General features: G+C 39.2%; 1 protein-coding gene across 7 annotated transcripts in view; it reads right to left on the reverse strand.

The window, feature by feature from the left end:
- The window catches only part of STAG1 (STAG1 cohesin complex component), a 178,315-nt gene that overhangs the window by 135,151 nt on the left and 28,542 nt on the right, over positions 1-14,622 (reverse strand). For all 7 annotated transcript variants that reach the window (XM_068692780.1, XM_068692783.1, XM_068692784.1 and 4 more), the window contains exon 2: positions 5,957-6,091. In XM_068692780.1, coding sequence (XP_068548881.1) covers positions 5,957-5,985 — 29 coding nt within the window. In that variant the 5' untranslated portion in view covers positions 5,986-6,091. The remainder of the gene's footprint in view (positions 1-5,956; positions 6,092-14,622) is intronic.

A 14,622-nucleotide genomic window follows, 5' to 3' on the forward strand; every position in this document is an offset into this window, starting at 1 on the left:
CTTGTGGTTAGAAAAACATTTTCACTTGTACAGCGATAAAAATAAATAAATATTCAGGCTATTAGCAGAGAAACCCATATAATTTTTTAATCATTCCCATTTTAGACTAAGGCCGTACTAAGTAGGGGAGAAGCATTATCTCAAAATTCTTCAATTTTCTCCCTGTAAGCCAGGTCCAAAGGTACTGCCTTCAGAACAGGCTTGGCTGCTTGAAGAATCCCAGCTTTTGAGTGATCTTCTGAGGCTCTAAAGTTTGCCCAAGACGAGCCCACAAGCAAAACCATTCGTTACTGATGTGCCTAATTTCTACTATGCCAGACCATGAGAGACCATTGCTAGATCTGCGAGATCTCCATAAACGGAATAACTGTAATAATGTGCTAGCTTACTCAACGACTGGTGAAGTCTAGTTCTAATCATAGAATTCCTTAAAGCCAATATAATTTCCTTGAACTAAAAGGAGTTTAATTGCTTTAAAACTTGTGTAAGGGAAAGGGGGAAAAAAAATCACGCCTATTCCATTATATTGTGTAGCCTCACATACAACAGAGGGTATTGGGTAATCTCGTTTACAGAAACTGAGAAGCTTCAGCAAGCCATGATCTACACACATCTTCCACTTTTTTTAAAAATACACAAAGGAGGAATACTTCACAAATTCGCTGCATCACCAAGAAAGCTATTTAGTAATGCAGAAAGATGCGAACATCATTATATTAGAATCAAGAATCTTCTGAAACTTCTCTTTAGTGAAATTACTGTATTCTTCTAGGTGTCCTTCTAGCATTTTAAGGCATTATTTTGCAACCTTTTCCAATTTGCAAGCACAAAAAGACCTAGGTGTGTACATAATCCTTCATAAAAGCTAGAATGCAATTATCTGCTTTTCTGAAAGTAACATCCACAGAATGCTCTACATATCCCAGAAGTCCATGCACCCTAGATTAAAAACAAGCAATATTCAAGCACATTGGAGTTTCCAAGCTATGTGTTTTTACAACAGTATTTCTACAAAATACTTAAGATGTAGCTTGGTTGTGATGATTTTTAGAGAAGTAACTTCACTGCATCATAATATATGAAATCTGGAAAACTCAATACTGAACTATGAATTTAAAAAATAAATTAAACCAAATTTAAAAAAAAAAAAAACAAAAAAAAAAACAGTTCAAAATGACTTGGTTAAATAGTGTCATTGATGAAGAGCAATGCAGCAAAGATGTCTATGTGGATGGATGTATCCAGCCTTTGCTCAAAGACCAGCCATCACACCGCAACTTAATTTGCCAAAAACACATATTGCCTCACAATGACAGCTTTTTCTAAAAAACAGACAAACAAACAAGGACACTTCTCAATACAGCCGTGAGGAACCCCTATAAAAATATCTGCTGCTTTCTACTGCTGCAGATAAATTAAAACATTCACTCTTGCTCTCTATAGAAAAAACAAACTGCTCTCCTATCTACAGAGAGCCCTACTGCAAAAGTTTCAGGCGTGGCCAGTCCCAGCAATGTTCACATTTCTGTGGAAATGTCATAGATTTGCTAGCTTGTAAAAATCACACCCCTAATATCATCAAGACAAATATTTTTCTCTATTAAAACCAGATTCGGCAGAGTACCTCTACAAATGGCTGTAACACTTCCCCTGCAGCTCTGAGCTATATAAACAAATTAATCAAACCATACTACTTTGCCTGCATCTAGTCCATGGACAGCTTGATTTTGCTACACCCCGTGGGTAGGTCTTGCACAATCTACTGAGATTTGTATACTTAGCAGTTGAAATTTCAATCACTTCAGGACTCTGCATACAGAAGGAACATTTGAATAATTAACAACCTTCTCTTCTTTTTCTTAAGCAGAGTGTTGTCTTAAACCCCATAGGCAGACTTCTCTAATTTTCCTGTCAAAATACCTCTGGTTCGCTGGAAGCCCTTTTGGAAAGGCTCAGTAAATCACTAAGGGGAAGTTTCATGTCATCTAACTTTTACATGTATACAATGCACATAACAGAAAATTTTAAGGTGCAATATACCTCATGCTAAGGTCAGTGTCCAAAATAGTTCAGACAGTTTATGCTTTTAAAATTTTCTTTCCTCTCCACTGATGGTAAGATGATCTAGACAAACATCTCAAATACAAATGTCCAAAATTAATCAAGCTTAATCTCACCCTAATAATACCTGAGGCAAAGAGGTCATCTCCTGCATAGCATAAGTTTGTTCTCCCTTTACTCCTTACAAAGTAATAAGCAAATCATGTTATTTGGGGAGAGGAGAGAGGATAAGGACAATCTACAGTCCTTGGCTGACTTGATACTAAAACACCTGCAGCATTTCAAGAAGCAGGGAGTTCTGCTTGAACCACGCAGCTCCTGGGCAAAAAGGCCCTCGCACTGAGGCTGAGTTCCATTGGTGTGGGGAGAACTGCTTCTCGCTCCTGTCAAAGACTGCACTGGATACACACAGGCAGCCCCCTTCCTTCTTATTTCTGAATTCAGGGGAGGAGCGAAGCATCTCTTAACTGCTTGCAGTTCTGTCAGGTTTTTAACACTTACTGAGAAGAGCATCTGGCCAGCATCCATCTCCCTCATTCCCTACACAGATTATAAGGCTGCTAGGAAGCAATTTTTCTGATGGCAGTCATCCACATCTTAATAGACCAGAATTATCCTATCCTTATTTCATATGTGTGACTAGTAACCTGAGAGGAAAACTTCTTTTCTGAAGCTGTTGGGATGAAAATTTACACTCTTTGCTGGGTTAAAAACTGGTTGGATGGCCAGGCCCCAAGAGAGTGGTGGTGAGCAGAGTGAAACCCAGCTGTTGACTGGTCACCAGTGGTATTCCCCAGGGGTCAGTGTTGGGGCCCATCCTCTTTAATATCTTTATTGATGACTTGGAGGAGGGAATTGAAGAGCCTGGGACACAAAACCTGTGGGGAGCAGCTGAGGGAGCTGGGGTTGTTTAGTCTGGAGAATAGGCGGCTCAGGGGAGACCTCATTGCTCTCTGCAACTGCCTGAAAGGAAGCTGTGGGGAGCTGGGGGTCAGCCTCTTCTCACAGGTAACCAGTGACAGGACAAGGGGATGGCCTCAAGCTGTGCCAGGGGAGGTTTACATTGGAAATTAGTAGACATTTCTTCTCAGAAAGAGTAGTCAGGCATTGGAATGGGGTGCTCAGAGAGGTGATTGAGTCACCATCCCTGGGGGTGTTCAAGGAAAGGTTGGACTTGGCACTTAGGGACATTATTTAGTGGGTGATAGTGATGGTAGGGGGATGGTTGGACCAGATGATCTTGGAGGTTTTTTCCATCCTCTATGATTCTATGAAAGTTAACTTGGCCTAAGGAGACCTGCACCATGAAAGAGGAGGAGAGGTGGTAGTGCCAAAGGCTAAGCCCTTCCTCTGCAAAACACCTTTGAACATGGTAGAGATGTAAGAGAACTTTCAGGAGTGTGAGAAGACGTACAAGAATAAGGTGAGCAGAGAAAGCAGATACATCATAAGTCCTTTTAGGAACTCAGGTATACTCTGCTTTTCTTTCTGGTTTCTGCAGTGGCTCAGGGATCCTGGAACAGCTGGCGGTAACTCCAGGATTCCCCCTAAATCCTCCAGGTATTATTCTGAAGTTATAATAGCAAGTCATTGAAACTATATGGTAATGAAGAATTAACAGGTTACTGGGCAGGCCCTTGCTGTCATGCTTCTGAAGAACATATTTCCATTGACTTAGTAAATGTCATGTCTCTACAAAATAAATCAATTGAATTAAATTTACCTTCTACTATTACATAAAGTCTTTGCTACGGAACTCATACCATGACCTTAAAAAAAAAATCACACCAAAAACTTGTACTAGTTTTAGGAAATAAAAACAGTTTTATAAGCTTTTTATATGTTGTTGAGGTGTCTCAAGGTTCTGGCAGAGATAAAATCATAAATTGCTACCACCAGACTCAGCCCTGAGAAGAAAAGCATTCATGAAGAAAAATGGCTAAATGCACGGGCTCATGAATCATGGATGAATCAGCTCTCATGGTTGATCTTCAAAATCTAAAGAAGAACATGCCTCACAGCAAATGAGTCATCCCACTGAGACAAGACTCGTAACAGTCTGTCACCCAGGTCAAATAAACCAGACTGTTGTGGGTTTTCTTCTCCTGTATCTGAAACACCAATAATTCTGTTACGTGGAATTCTGTCCTCATAGCATTCTGAAGCCACTTCTACAAATCCAGAAAAACAGAAGATTTCTACTTTGGTGTTCCCTCAAAGGGAAGAATATGGGAAGGAATAAGTGATACAGCTCTAAGTAAAGTGTATCAATAACAAATTGACATTAAGACTCTGCTTAAATGGGATAGCCTTAAAGTTTTTTTTTGTTTTTAAGTTGCGTAATATTGGTGGGCTTACAATCTTCTGATTGAAGAAAATGCCAAACTGCCTCATGTTTTTCAGCTGTTATGCTGAGTTATGGGATCCATTAATATGCATTTTATAACTTAAAATTCCACAAAATTTCAATCACTTCTTAAAGCCATCTGGATTCTTGAAGTGGGAATGGGAATATCCCTTTCCCACTATTACAATGACAGAAACTAACAGCTTTTCATCCTTGGCACATTTCACAAGCACACTTTTACTCTTGTAAAGCAGAACATCTAGAAAATATTATATGTTAAAATGTTTTCTCAGACTATCCTACAAGCTCACCAGCAGCTCGCCCACCCCCCCAACAGAGGTATCCATGCCAGTCATCCCCATTTCAGCCACCTGCTCACCCACAGGAATTAACTTATCTCAGAAAAAGGTTTTAAAGACACTGGAAATTAAGGCAATATTGTGCATGCTATTATTAAGGGCAGTGAAATAACTTTACAATTGTCCAAATGTTCAAATTCTTACAGAAATTACAGAAAGGACTTGAAGGTCTGGCACATCACTCAACAAAACCTCAGCTCTTTTACACTCTGCAATTGCCATTTGCATAGTTGATTCCCAACAACGTATGGTTAACATTACAGAGTTATCAGCCGCAGGGCAGCAGCGCTGTGAGGAGAGGCCAGTTCTGTAATGGCCGCCCCGCAGCTCTGCCATCCAGCAAGGCCAGTGGCACCGCTGTGGGAGTGGGGTTCAAAAAGGGCAGCAAAGTGCAAACAGAAGGGAGAAAGTGCTGTGGCACCAGGCCGGGGGCAAGGCATGAGTGGCAGCCAATACTCACCATCCAAAGCTGTTTTAACTAGCAACTTATTTTTCCCCAAGTTGAGTCTGTTTTGCCCATGTCATTACCTGCTAAGTGACCTCCCTCTCAATCTCTAGGCTTAGACATCTTCTGTGTCCTGAGGGAATGCTGAGGAGGAGTGTGAAAGCACAGCTGGCAAAGGCCAACCCACCACATCACATAAAGCTCCATTTTGCTCCTTTCTAAAATTCCTTTCTCAGCTATGCAGCTCTCATGATCGACTGCGACTCCATGCTCCCCAGCAGTTCAGGTACAGTGACATTCCCATGTGTATAAGCTTTTCGTTTCCCAACATGACTAACACATGCTAACACTGCTTGCTCTCTCCAATTGCAGAAGCCACAGACTTATTCCACAATAAATACAGCTTATTCTAAGAAAGTACACAACAGGAATACACAAATATGATCAATTATAACCAAAAAAAAAAAATCCTATTTTCAAAATTTTACAACATTCAGAAGCATAAAAGTAGCAAATACTTGCTTTTGCTTTTCACAAAATAAAATCTCCATGTAAAGAAACATCTTTTAAAGAAAGCGTTTATTTATTTTTTACAGTTTTTCAGCATACAACACACAAGACCTGGAACAGTCACATTAATCTACTCTTCTCAAGCTGACACTTTATCCTCATACTCAGCTTACTACTCACTTCTATCTTTCGAAAGCTGGAAAATTAAAATACATAAAGAAAAAGAATACTCACTGTAGTACTGGCAAATCTGAAGTAATCATTTTTGCAGCACTCTTGAAAGTAAGAGCTACATAGAACTTCTTCTCAAAGTTATTATAAGACAACTACTTGTAAACCTCTTTCATGAAACAAACGTCAAAGCTCAGTCTGTAAAAAAGAAAAAAATGAGAAAAAAGCATTAGCTGCAATTTCCAAATAGCCATACATTGAATAAAACACTATAAACAAAAATTTTGAATTCAACTTTGAATTGTCATCACTATTAGACCACCTGAAATTTTGAATAAATGTCCCCAGGACACCTTAATGATATTCTTGCATTCAGTTTTTACAATTTTGCTTAGGCAACTTTACGTGTTTTTTTTTTTTTTAAATCTATTTTTGTTTTCTTTTTGATTACACGAAGTATTGTATTACCACGCGCTTATTTACTGTAGCTAATATAAAAATACAAACAGAACTCTGAGAAAGTTTAAATAAACAAGAAAAATATACAAGCATATGCAACCATAAAGCATGGGGTAATAAAATTTTAAGCAATCTATTTTCTACTCACACAATAGACTAAACTTGAAAGAAAAAAAGTTTGTTTCATGAGAAACAATCCATTTTTAAGGTTTTGAATGAAGACTAAAGACCTGCACCAAAAATGTGCAAGCTTTCATTTAGGCACAACAACAAAACTGGTGAAAAGTAGTGCTCCTGATAATATCTCCCTTAATGGAACTACAGCTATCCAATCACACTAGCAGGTTCACAGTTTTATGTGACTGCATTTCAGAGAAGCTAAGTCAGAAGCTGGAGAAGTGTCTAGCCGCAACCGTAAATATTTTAATTTAATGAAACCAAAGTTTTAAGTTTAAACAATAAAATAGACTGCATACATGCTACCTCTAGACCCACCGGTAAAATCTCTACCTGGAAGACTAATCAAGGAGTTGACAGGTGTGCTAATCTTAAAATACAACATACAGCTGCTATCCTCTTTTTCCAGAAAATGCAAGTTCTGGAGAAACTAAAATAATTTGTTTCCTCCCCCCCCCTCCTTTTACCGATCTTGTGGTAATATGAACAGTTACATGGTGCAGTACAGTTGAATAATGGTAATTACCAAGAATTTATCTTGGCTGCCTTTAAAAAAAAAAAAAAATCAAACGCTGTATATTTTAAATCTCTATTATTTAAGTCCTTAATTTCTTCTCACCAGGCAGTCCTTTCTGTGCTCTAGCAGTTTTGCACAAGACAGAGCAGGAAAATCAAGCCAGAAAGAGGTAATGTAACTAGCACCAAACAATATCTAAATAAAACTGCACCAGTGTAAGCAAAACAGTACAACATGTAAAGTATTATTTTCCATCCTACTATATATACACATCAGTTTTTATTTACCAAAAACTTAAGTGTACAATGTGAACAGACTTTTTTTTGCCTCTGGTTGTTACAGTTCCAATTTGACTCACAGATGCCTACAACTCCTTCTGCCAGTACTTACTACTACATGGTATAAACAGTTTTACATTACAGCTTACTTAAAGTATCTCATCACTGTGACAGCACATCAGGTACTCCATTATTTATATGCATTTTTGACTGGAAAAGTCAGTCCTTTCTAGTAATACCTTCCCTTTATTTAAAGCAGACTAAATATGTTTTTAGTATTCACACACAAGCACACATGCACTCATACACATACTCTTGCATGTGTTAACTGGACTTCAGAGGATCTTCTGTCTTGTATCTTCAGTTTGTCCTCAATTCTAACAGGGTATTAGGCATTCAACTCAATCTCCCAAAGAAGTTCAACAAAACTCACATGCATTTCCTGTGCAATATTTTACACAGGCATATAATGCGTTCTGGACAGCTGCTATGTGGAGGGGTTTTTGTTGTTGTTTTTGTTGTTAAGTTTTCCTTTTCAACTTAGTTATCACCCTCAACTGTTGTGCTTTACATGCTCAGGCAGTAACTAGAAGTGCTTTCAACATGAGAGAAAGTGTACTTGCTCAGCTATAACTTACTCAAAAAGTATAATCCTGGCCTAAAGGAAAGCATGGAATTAAGGGTATAAAAAGCCCCAAGGAGAAGAGGTGAGCTCTTTCACTCAGAAGTGACTGAGGAACCAAGAAAGCTGGACCCACAGCCTCAACACAGTGGAAATGGAAAATGAGCTGACATCAAGGCAACTGCAAGGTCCTCTGATATGTTCTCAAAGTCCTTATGCTGAACGGGAAAAAAAACAACTCTATGTAGTAGATCCAGACTTGGACAGCTAGAAAATAGTGAAGTTGTCCTTCTAACATCTTTTGTTTGAATAAAGGCAAGTTTCAAAAGCAGTTAACAAGCGTTAAGCCAAAGACTGATAAATACAAGAACTGTCAGCGCTGAAAAGCTGAGAAAGGAACAGATCAGAGCCAAAAGCTCAATCCAAGGAGTTATCACAATCCTGCCCATTTCATGGAACTGATCAGAAGTGGAGTCTGACACTGCATGGAATACCACCACCCCATAACACAGTCCGAGTCAGCTGTATCCTTCATCCCTATCCAATACAGTTGTGCTGGCTGTTGTTCTGGATATGTTCTTTCTTCCTCAGCTGAAGCTTGGAAACCCTTACAGTCTGCTTTACAACTTCATACAATGACAAAACTCCTCTAACATCAAAGAAACACCACCAGTTGTTTCCAAAATTCAGTTTTTAATTATCACCCATGTTGCTTCAGGTTGGTCTGGAAATAAAATTTAAGTTCCTGCAATGGCTAATGAAAAGCTGTATGGGTTTGGAACAGAGCTCTCAATTTAGTATTGCAATTAAAATCCAACAAGTGTGAAAAAATCCTAGATCGCTATAGAATATACAATTGTGTTTTCTCTGGTTTTAATAAAAGAAACACCTCTTCTTAATGACGTTCTTATGAACTTGTCAAATTCTCCCCCTTTTTGTCTTATTCAGTCATATAAAGCCATTTATACAAACTCTTGGAAGCTTAAGACAAATTCCTGTTTTATCACCTCTTTCCTATCACATTGTGGAAGGAAGAAGAGGAGGAGAAGAGTAGGCATTTTTCAAGATGCGATGCTTTCTCTCAATCCCAGTTTTAATCATCTTAGCATGTTTGCAGCTTTTTGAACCTGCACATCTGGATTCTAAGATGACATCAATTTATGCTGGCATAGCTACAAATGACCAATAAAGGGGTATGAAGGAGAGAGTAGAAGAGACCATTCAGCTGAAGCATACATTGGAGAAACAAGTCAACTATCCCTTTTTCACTTCTATTTTTTTAATATATGTACAATAACTAAAGCTGAAACAATGACCATTATAATAGAATTGCTTATTTGAAAAAAAAAAAAAACAAACTATCTTTTCCTGTAAGTTATCATTTTTATGCTAATTTTTCTTCGATATATATTTCATAACGAGCTTAGCTTTAAGAAAAGCTTTGCAGTTTTACAAGTCTGACACCTGCATTCTGCAAACGTTTGCTCTAGGTTCTTCTAACATGAAAAGTTACCCCCCAAGGTCTTTAGATTATTTTCCCCTGACATGAACCTGAAAGCAGACGGATTTGATTGTTGCTTGGAGCAAGTTCAACTGACCTATGTACCTACATGCCATACACCTGAAACCAAAACTTGAAACAAAAACACAAACAAGTAATTACTAAATTCAGTAATGAGTTGCATGATTATTTATTCCCATCGCCTAGAAGATACACAAAATAAAAGACAACTGGTATTTGACTGACTCCATTTTTCAAAACCCTTTCCTTTGTTGACCAAGTGACTTTGTCCCAACCAAGCACAAAAGATATCTATATTCCTTCTAACGGTGCAGTATCTTCTACTATTGAAATGGTAATGTCCCCACATCATAACTTCATTTTAACTTCATTTTCCATTTAAAATGACTTTGCTTTCTCTCTCTCCATGCTTCCTCTTACATCTCTTCTTGCAGATTTAAAATTGATGAAGCAGAACCCTTCTCGACGCCATTAAGGTCTAAAGGAAACTCAAGAGCTCCAAACTTCTTGCTTGTGCAGATGAGAAGCTATAACACACGATGGCAAGCCATGACATAGCACCATAAAAAAAGACCTATAAAACTCAAGTTTTTCATATTTAGAGACAAGATTTGTCCCCTCAGTAACCCTACCCAACAGCAGCATTTGACAGCTAGTAAAAGACCTGTATCAGCAGCAAATGACAATCCTGTTAGAAGGTAGCATGCTGCACATTGAAGCAGAACTCCAAGAGCTTTGATCAACAAGGTGAGAGAGCAAAGAGGATCTTGCAGGCAGGCAGATAAATTCTAGCCTTTTATTGCTTCATCCAGCACCATGCATGGCCTTGAGCACATTGCTTAAATCCTTCCTGCTCAGCTATCCCATCTGCAAAGTGACAATAATAGTTAGGAATCGAAAGTGTAAATTCTAAATCCCAAGGAACAACAACAACAAAAAAAAATTGACAAGAACTAACCCAACACATTTCTAAAAGCATAAGCTTGATTTCTGCTGCAGGTTTGGAACTTTAATTTGTTAACCCTGCAGCCACGCAAGCTGAAAGCAAAACTAAATGACCTCTTTCACAGCCCTGACTTTGAAAATTAGTATTACAATTTAAAGCCAAATAACATAATGGTTATTTAGCTTACCTTTAAGATTATTTCATTGTCTAAAATGTGTATGCCAAAGACCAAAAGTCTAAATGGTAGAAAAACACCTAGCACTGGCAAGTTCTTTCAGTATTCAAAGCACACAGCAAGCTCAGCTGCCGTGTGGTCTGCAACCTTCTGAAATGGTTTTCCCAAAAAAAAGACCTGGGGGTCCTGGTGGACCACCACTCGAAGGGCCCAGCAATGGGCCCTTGCTGCAAAGGCCGACAGCATCTCCTGGGCTGCACTGTGCCGAACGCTACCAGCACATCATGGGTGCTGATCCTTCTGCTCTACCCAGAGCCAGGGAGACCCATGGGCAGCTCCATATCCAGCGCTCTGCTCTCCAGTACAACAGAGACAGGGACATTTGGTTTTGCAGCAAAGAAACAGCTTTGAAGAGTGTAGCATACAGTTTGGTTATAGGTTTTTCAGGAGGGCAACATCAGAACACCAAGTTGAAGGTAGGTAATTTGTTTTTCCTTGGTTAACTTCAATAGGAAATTAATGAATAAAATGAAAAAATGGAAGTGGGCTCAAAAAGCTAATGGACAGCTGAGAAAAGTGAAATCAAAACCAACACGAAATTAAAGTGTTCAGTAGATGCCCATTACCATTGACTGAGATTTCTTACTCCCCCTTCCTTCTTTAAAGACATTTCCAGATGTGTTGCACACAAATGCAGGAACAAAAATAATCTAGTGGCAACCCCTAGCTGTCCATTTAACTTCACTTTCAATTTCTGTTGTCTCCTCAGTTTATCTACAGTTTCACCAATGTCTAGAACTGACTCTAAACAACGTGCAGAACAGCTGCTGCTACTTCCTCTCACCAAATGCTTTTAGCCTGGAGATGTCCTGCCCAGCCAGCCAGAAATATCATCTCAAGTCTCACTTTCTACCGTGCAATATTACTCCACACACTCCACAATTACAAATGCAAGACCTCACACTGAAAGGTTACGCAAATCACTTCTTGTAGAGCTGGGAATAAAATTCCTAAATGGCAAAAACCTCCAAACATTAAGTTATACTATCACATTTCTACACTTAGTTTTCTGTTTCAAAAAACGTGTGAACTGCCAAAACCAATCCATCTCTCTGTATCTTCTGCTACTATTTCCAAAACGTATAAACCAATTCCTGTACTGAGGCACTGACACTACCAGCTTTGCCCAGGAAAGCTGATACAATCTGTTAGCCACAGTTTTTAACAGTGTAGTTCATTCCAAAGACAAATGTCATTCAATTGTTTCATCGTGTCCAGTGTTTATATTTCACTAGTCTTCCATTATCATGTACTGCTTTTTTGTAACACCTAGGAGGGCTAATACTAAAGAAATTAATAATTTGCCCCAAAGCAGATGATTGCCTGGAAGAAACAGCTTTCTCAAGAACAGAAGTTTCCTATCTTTTTCATTTTCAAAATCAAAGTAGATCTGACAGAATGAACATATGAGACAGGCTTGCTTTTCTTTTGTTATTCTTACAAATTCTTAACCATAACTGCTCCTTGCTCTGCGGACACCCAGCAAGACACTTGACCTGATTTTCTGCAGCACTGAGCATTCACAACTGTGACCGCGATCACCGGGGGCTCCAGGCATGCCATCACTCATAAGCAAATAATTATGGTCTGATTGCTCAAGACTAAGAGTTATGGCACTGAGTTCTAATCTTAGGCCAATATCTGGATTATTAAAGTCTAAATGAATAGTTTTCCCCTTGCCATCCATTAGGATTAGTTATCTACCAGCCTCTTCCCTACCTGCTTTGAACATAAAACACATGTAATAAAAACAGGCTCTAAAATGTTATGTTCTACTGTCCTCAGACTGTGAGCATAAATAGACAAATCCTTGAGGTCTTCTGCTTCTCTGCACCTGTATTTCCAAGACTCAGAAGAAGCCTTGATAAGATCAACTCAGTCATGGTTTTTTTTGTTGTTTGTTTTTTAAGGAGATGCAAGGGCATTGAGAGTCACAAAAAAATACAAAACAAAAAACAACCATTGGATAAATTTCAAGTAAAGAGATCTTTCCTAGCACACAGAAATGAAACTGGAGTCATCCTCTACACAAATGACTGAGCAATGAAAACCCAGAAATAAACTGAATGATGATATAGAGAGCATAAATGTTCAATATAGCCTCGGTTAAGGTTTCAGAAACTAGTTATCGTGACGTGAAATGCTTCTCTCCAGAAAGGGCCACCCTGCTCATTTGGTTTCTTAGCTCACTAAAACAGCATAAAAACTTTCAGGGTTTTGCATGGTTAGTTTCAGTGAGCCAAGCCAGAGCTGCAGTTGGCACAAGACCACCTGTGCACAGGAAGACAACAGGAGGGGAAAGCTGGGAGCAGATGAGACCAAAGGAGGACAACTTCTTTTTCAGCGTGTTTTTTATCCTCAATGAAATCCATACGTGGCAGTAATTGAAGTTAAATCCAGTGATTAAATTCATACTCAACAACTTCACTGAATGAGTGCTTTTTCCTGCAAATAATCCCCATCTTGGGGAGGGCATGGGTCCCTCATGTAGTCACACTTAGACACAAAGGCTTGGGATTTTCATCTCCAAACAGCACAAGGCACAATGGGCCAAGACTGTAGACAGGCTACAGGCACACCAGAAGCAGTGTTAATAGATTTTTATGCTACCTTAGAAGAGTGTTTACTCATCTGTAATTTTTCTATGCAGTGGACATCTGGTGTTCTATTATGCATTGCATCTGGAAAATTGCCAACAATAAAACCAATTTTCACGGAAAAAAAAAAAAAAAAAGCAAAGTCTGACATGCAGAACAGTAGAGGAAAGGAGAAAACTCAGAACAATTCAGGCTTTTGCTCTTTGAGTATTTCTTTGTTTTGTATTCCCCCCCCGCCCCCCTATACAGGACTAATGAGAAAAGCCTAGAGAAACTGAAAAACAATTTGTCCATATTATCAAAAAACACAAGCATTTTGAAGTCACATATAAATGGAAAACTCTGGGAAGTGACTGATTTTGGTACTTGCATGATATTTAGAGGGTGCACACAAATGCTCAAGAAGGGAGGTTATCATTTTCTTGACCTTACTCTAAAATAACAACCTCCCCTAAGTTCACATAGCTGCTAACAGAAATAGCATCAGAGTACCTAAACTACAAACACCTGAACTTCCTAAGAAGAGTCTGTGAAAACTGAACAAGCCAAGAAGCATAGCAGAGGTAGTTAAGGTAAAATTGGCCAACGAAACTATAAAAACCATCTTCCAATTACAGAATCAAACCTTATCTCCCAATCCCAACCACTTCCTGAGGAACCATGATCTCAGCCACGTTGCTATCAGACCGTTCTTTGGACCCCCCAGCTGATGGCACAAGGCCCGCAGCCACCGGGTGCCCAGACAAGCTGCAAGACACCAGGAGCTGCTCGCTCACTGATCTAAGGAGAACTTTCCCCAAAGCCACCCCTACATGACAGAATATCAACGTTTTGAATGAGCTGAACAAACATCACTGAACCATGCTCTGACAGCCCCTGCCTCAGGTCGTGTCCTTGGTTTTTAAAAGTGGCACACAGCCTATGACTTATACCAGTATACTGTTAAAACCCCTACTGGAAAAGCATAGCTTCGAACACTCTCACCTCCCAGTCTCCAAACAACCCGGCTGTCACACACCTGTGAGCAGAAGCACATTTTTCCATGGACACCGGTAACCATGTTGGAGCTAAAAATAAGAAAACCAACCTGCAAACACATTTCCCCAGTGACCACAATAGATGTCTCAGACTGCAATCAAAATGCAAACCCAAATCCACCGGTCTCACACAGGCATACTCCAGGCTAATGTAAGTCACCGAAGCCTGAAGATGACTTGCCCAAAGCTACACCGTTGAAACCAGCAGTACTAACAGCATCAACTCAGTAACTATTTACCAGCAGAACACTTCTCACAGAGCAAAACTATTCCAGTTAAGTTCTTGCTCATGATCCTAAGCATTACTGAAACAAGCCTGGAAATTAAAAATTGACAATC

The sequence above is a fragment of the Anas acuta genome, chromosome 9 (genome assembly GCF_963932015.1).
Source record: "Anas acuta chromosome 9, bAnaAcu1.1, whole genome shotgun sequence".
NCBI classification, from domain to species: Eukaryota; Metazoa; Chordata; class Aves; order Anseriformes; family Anatidae; genus Anas; species Anas acuta.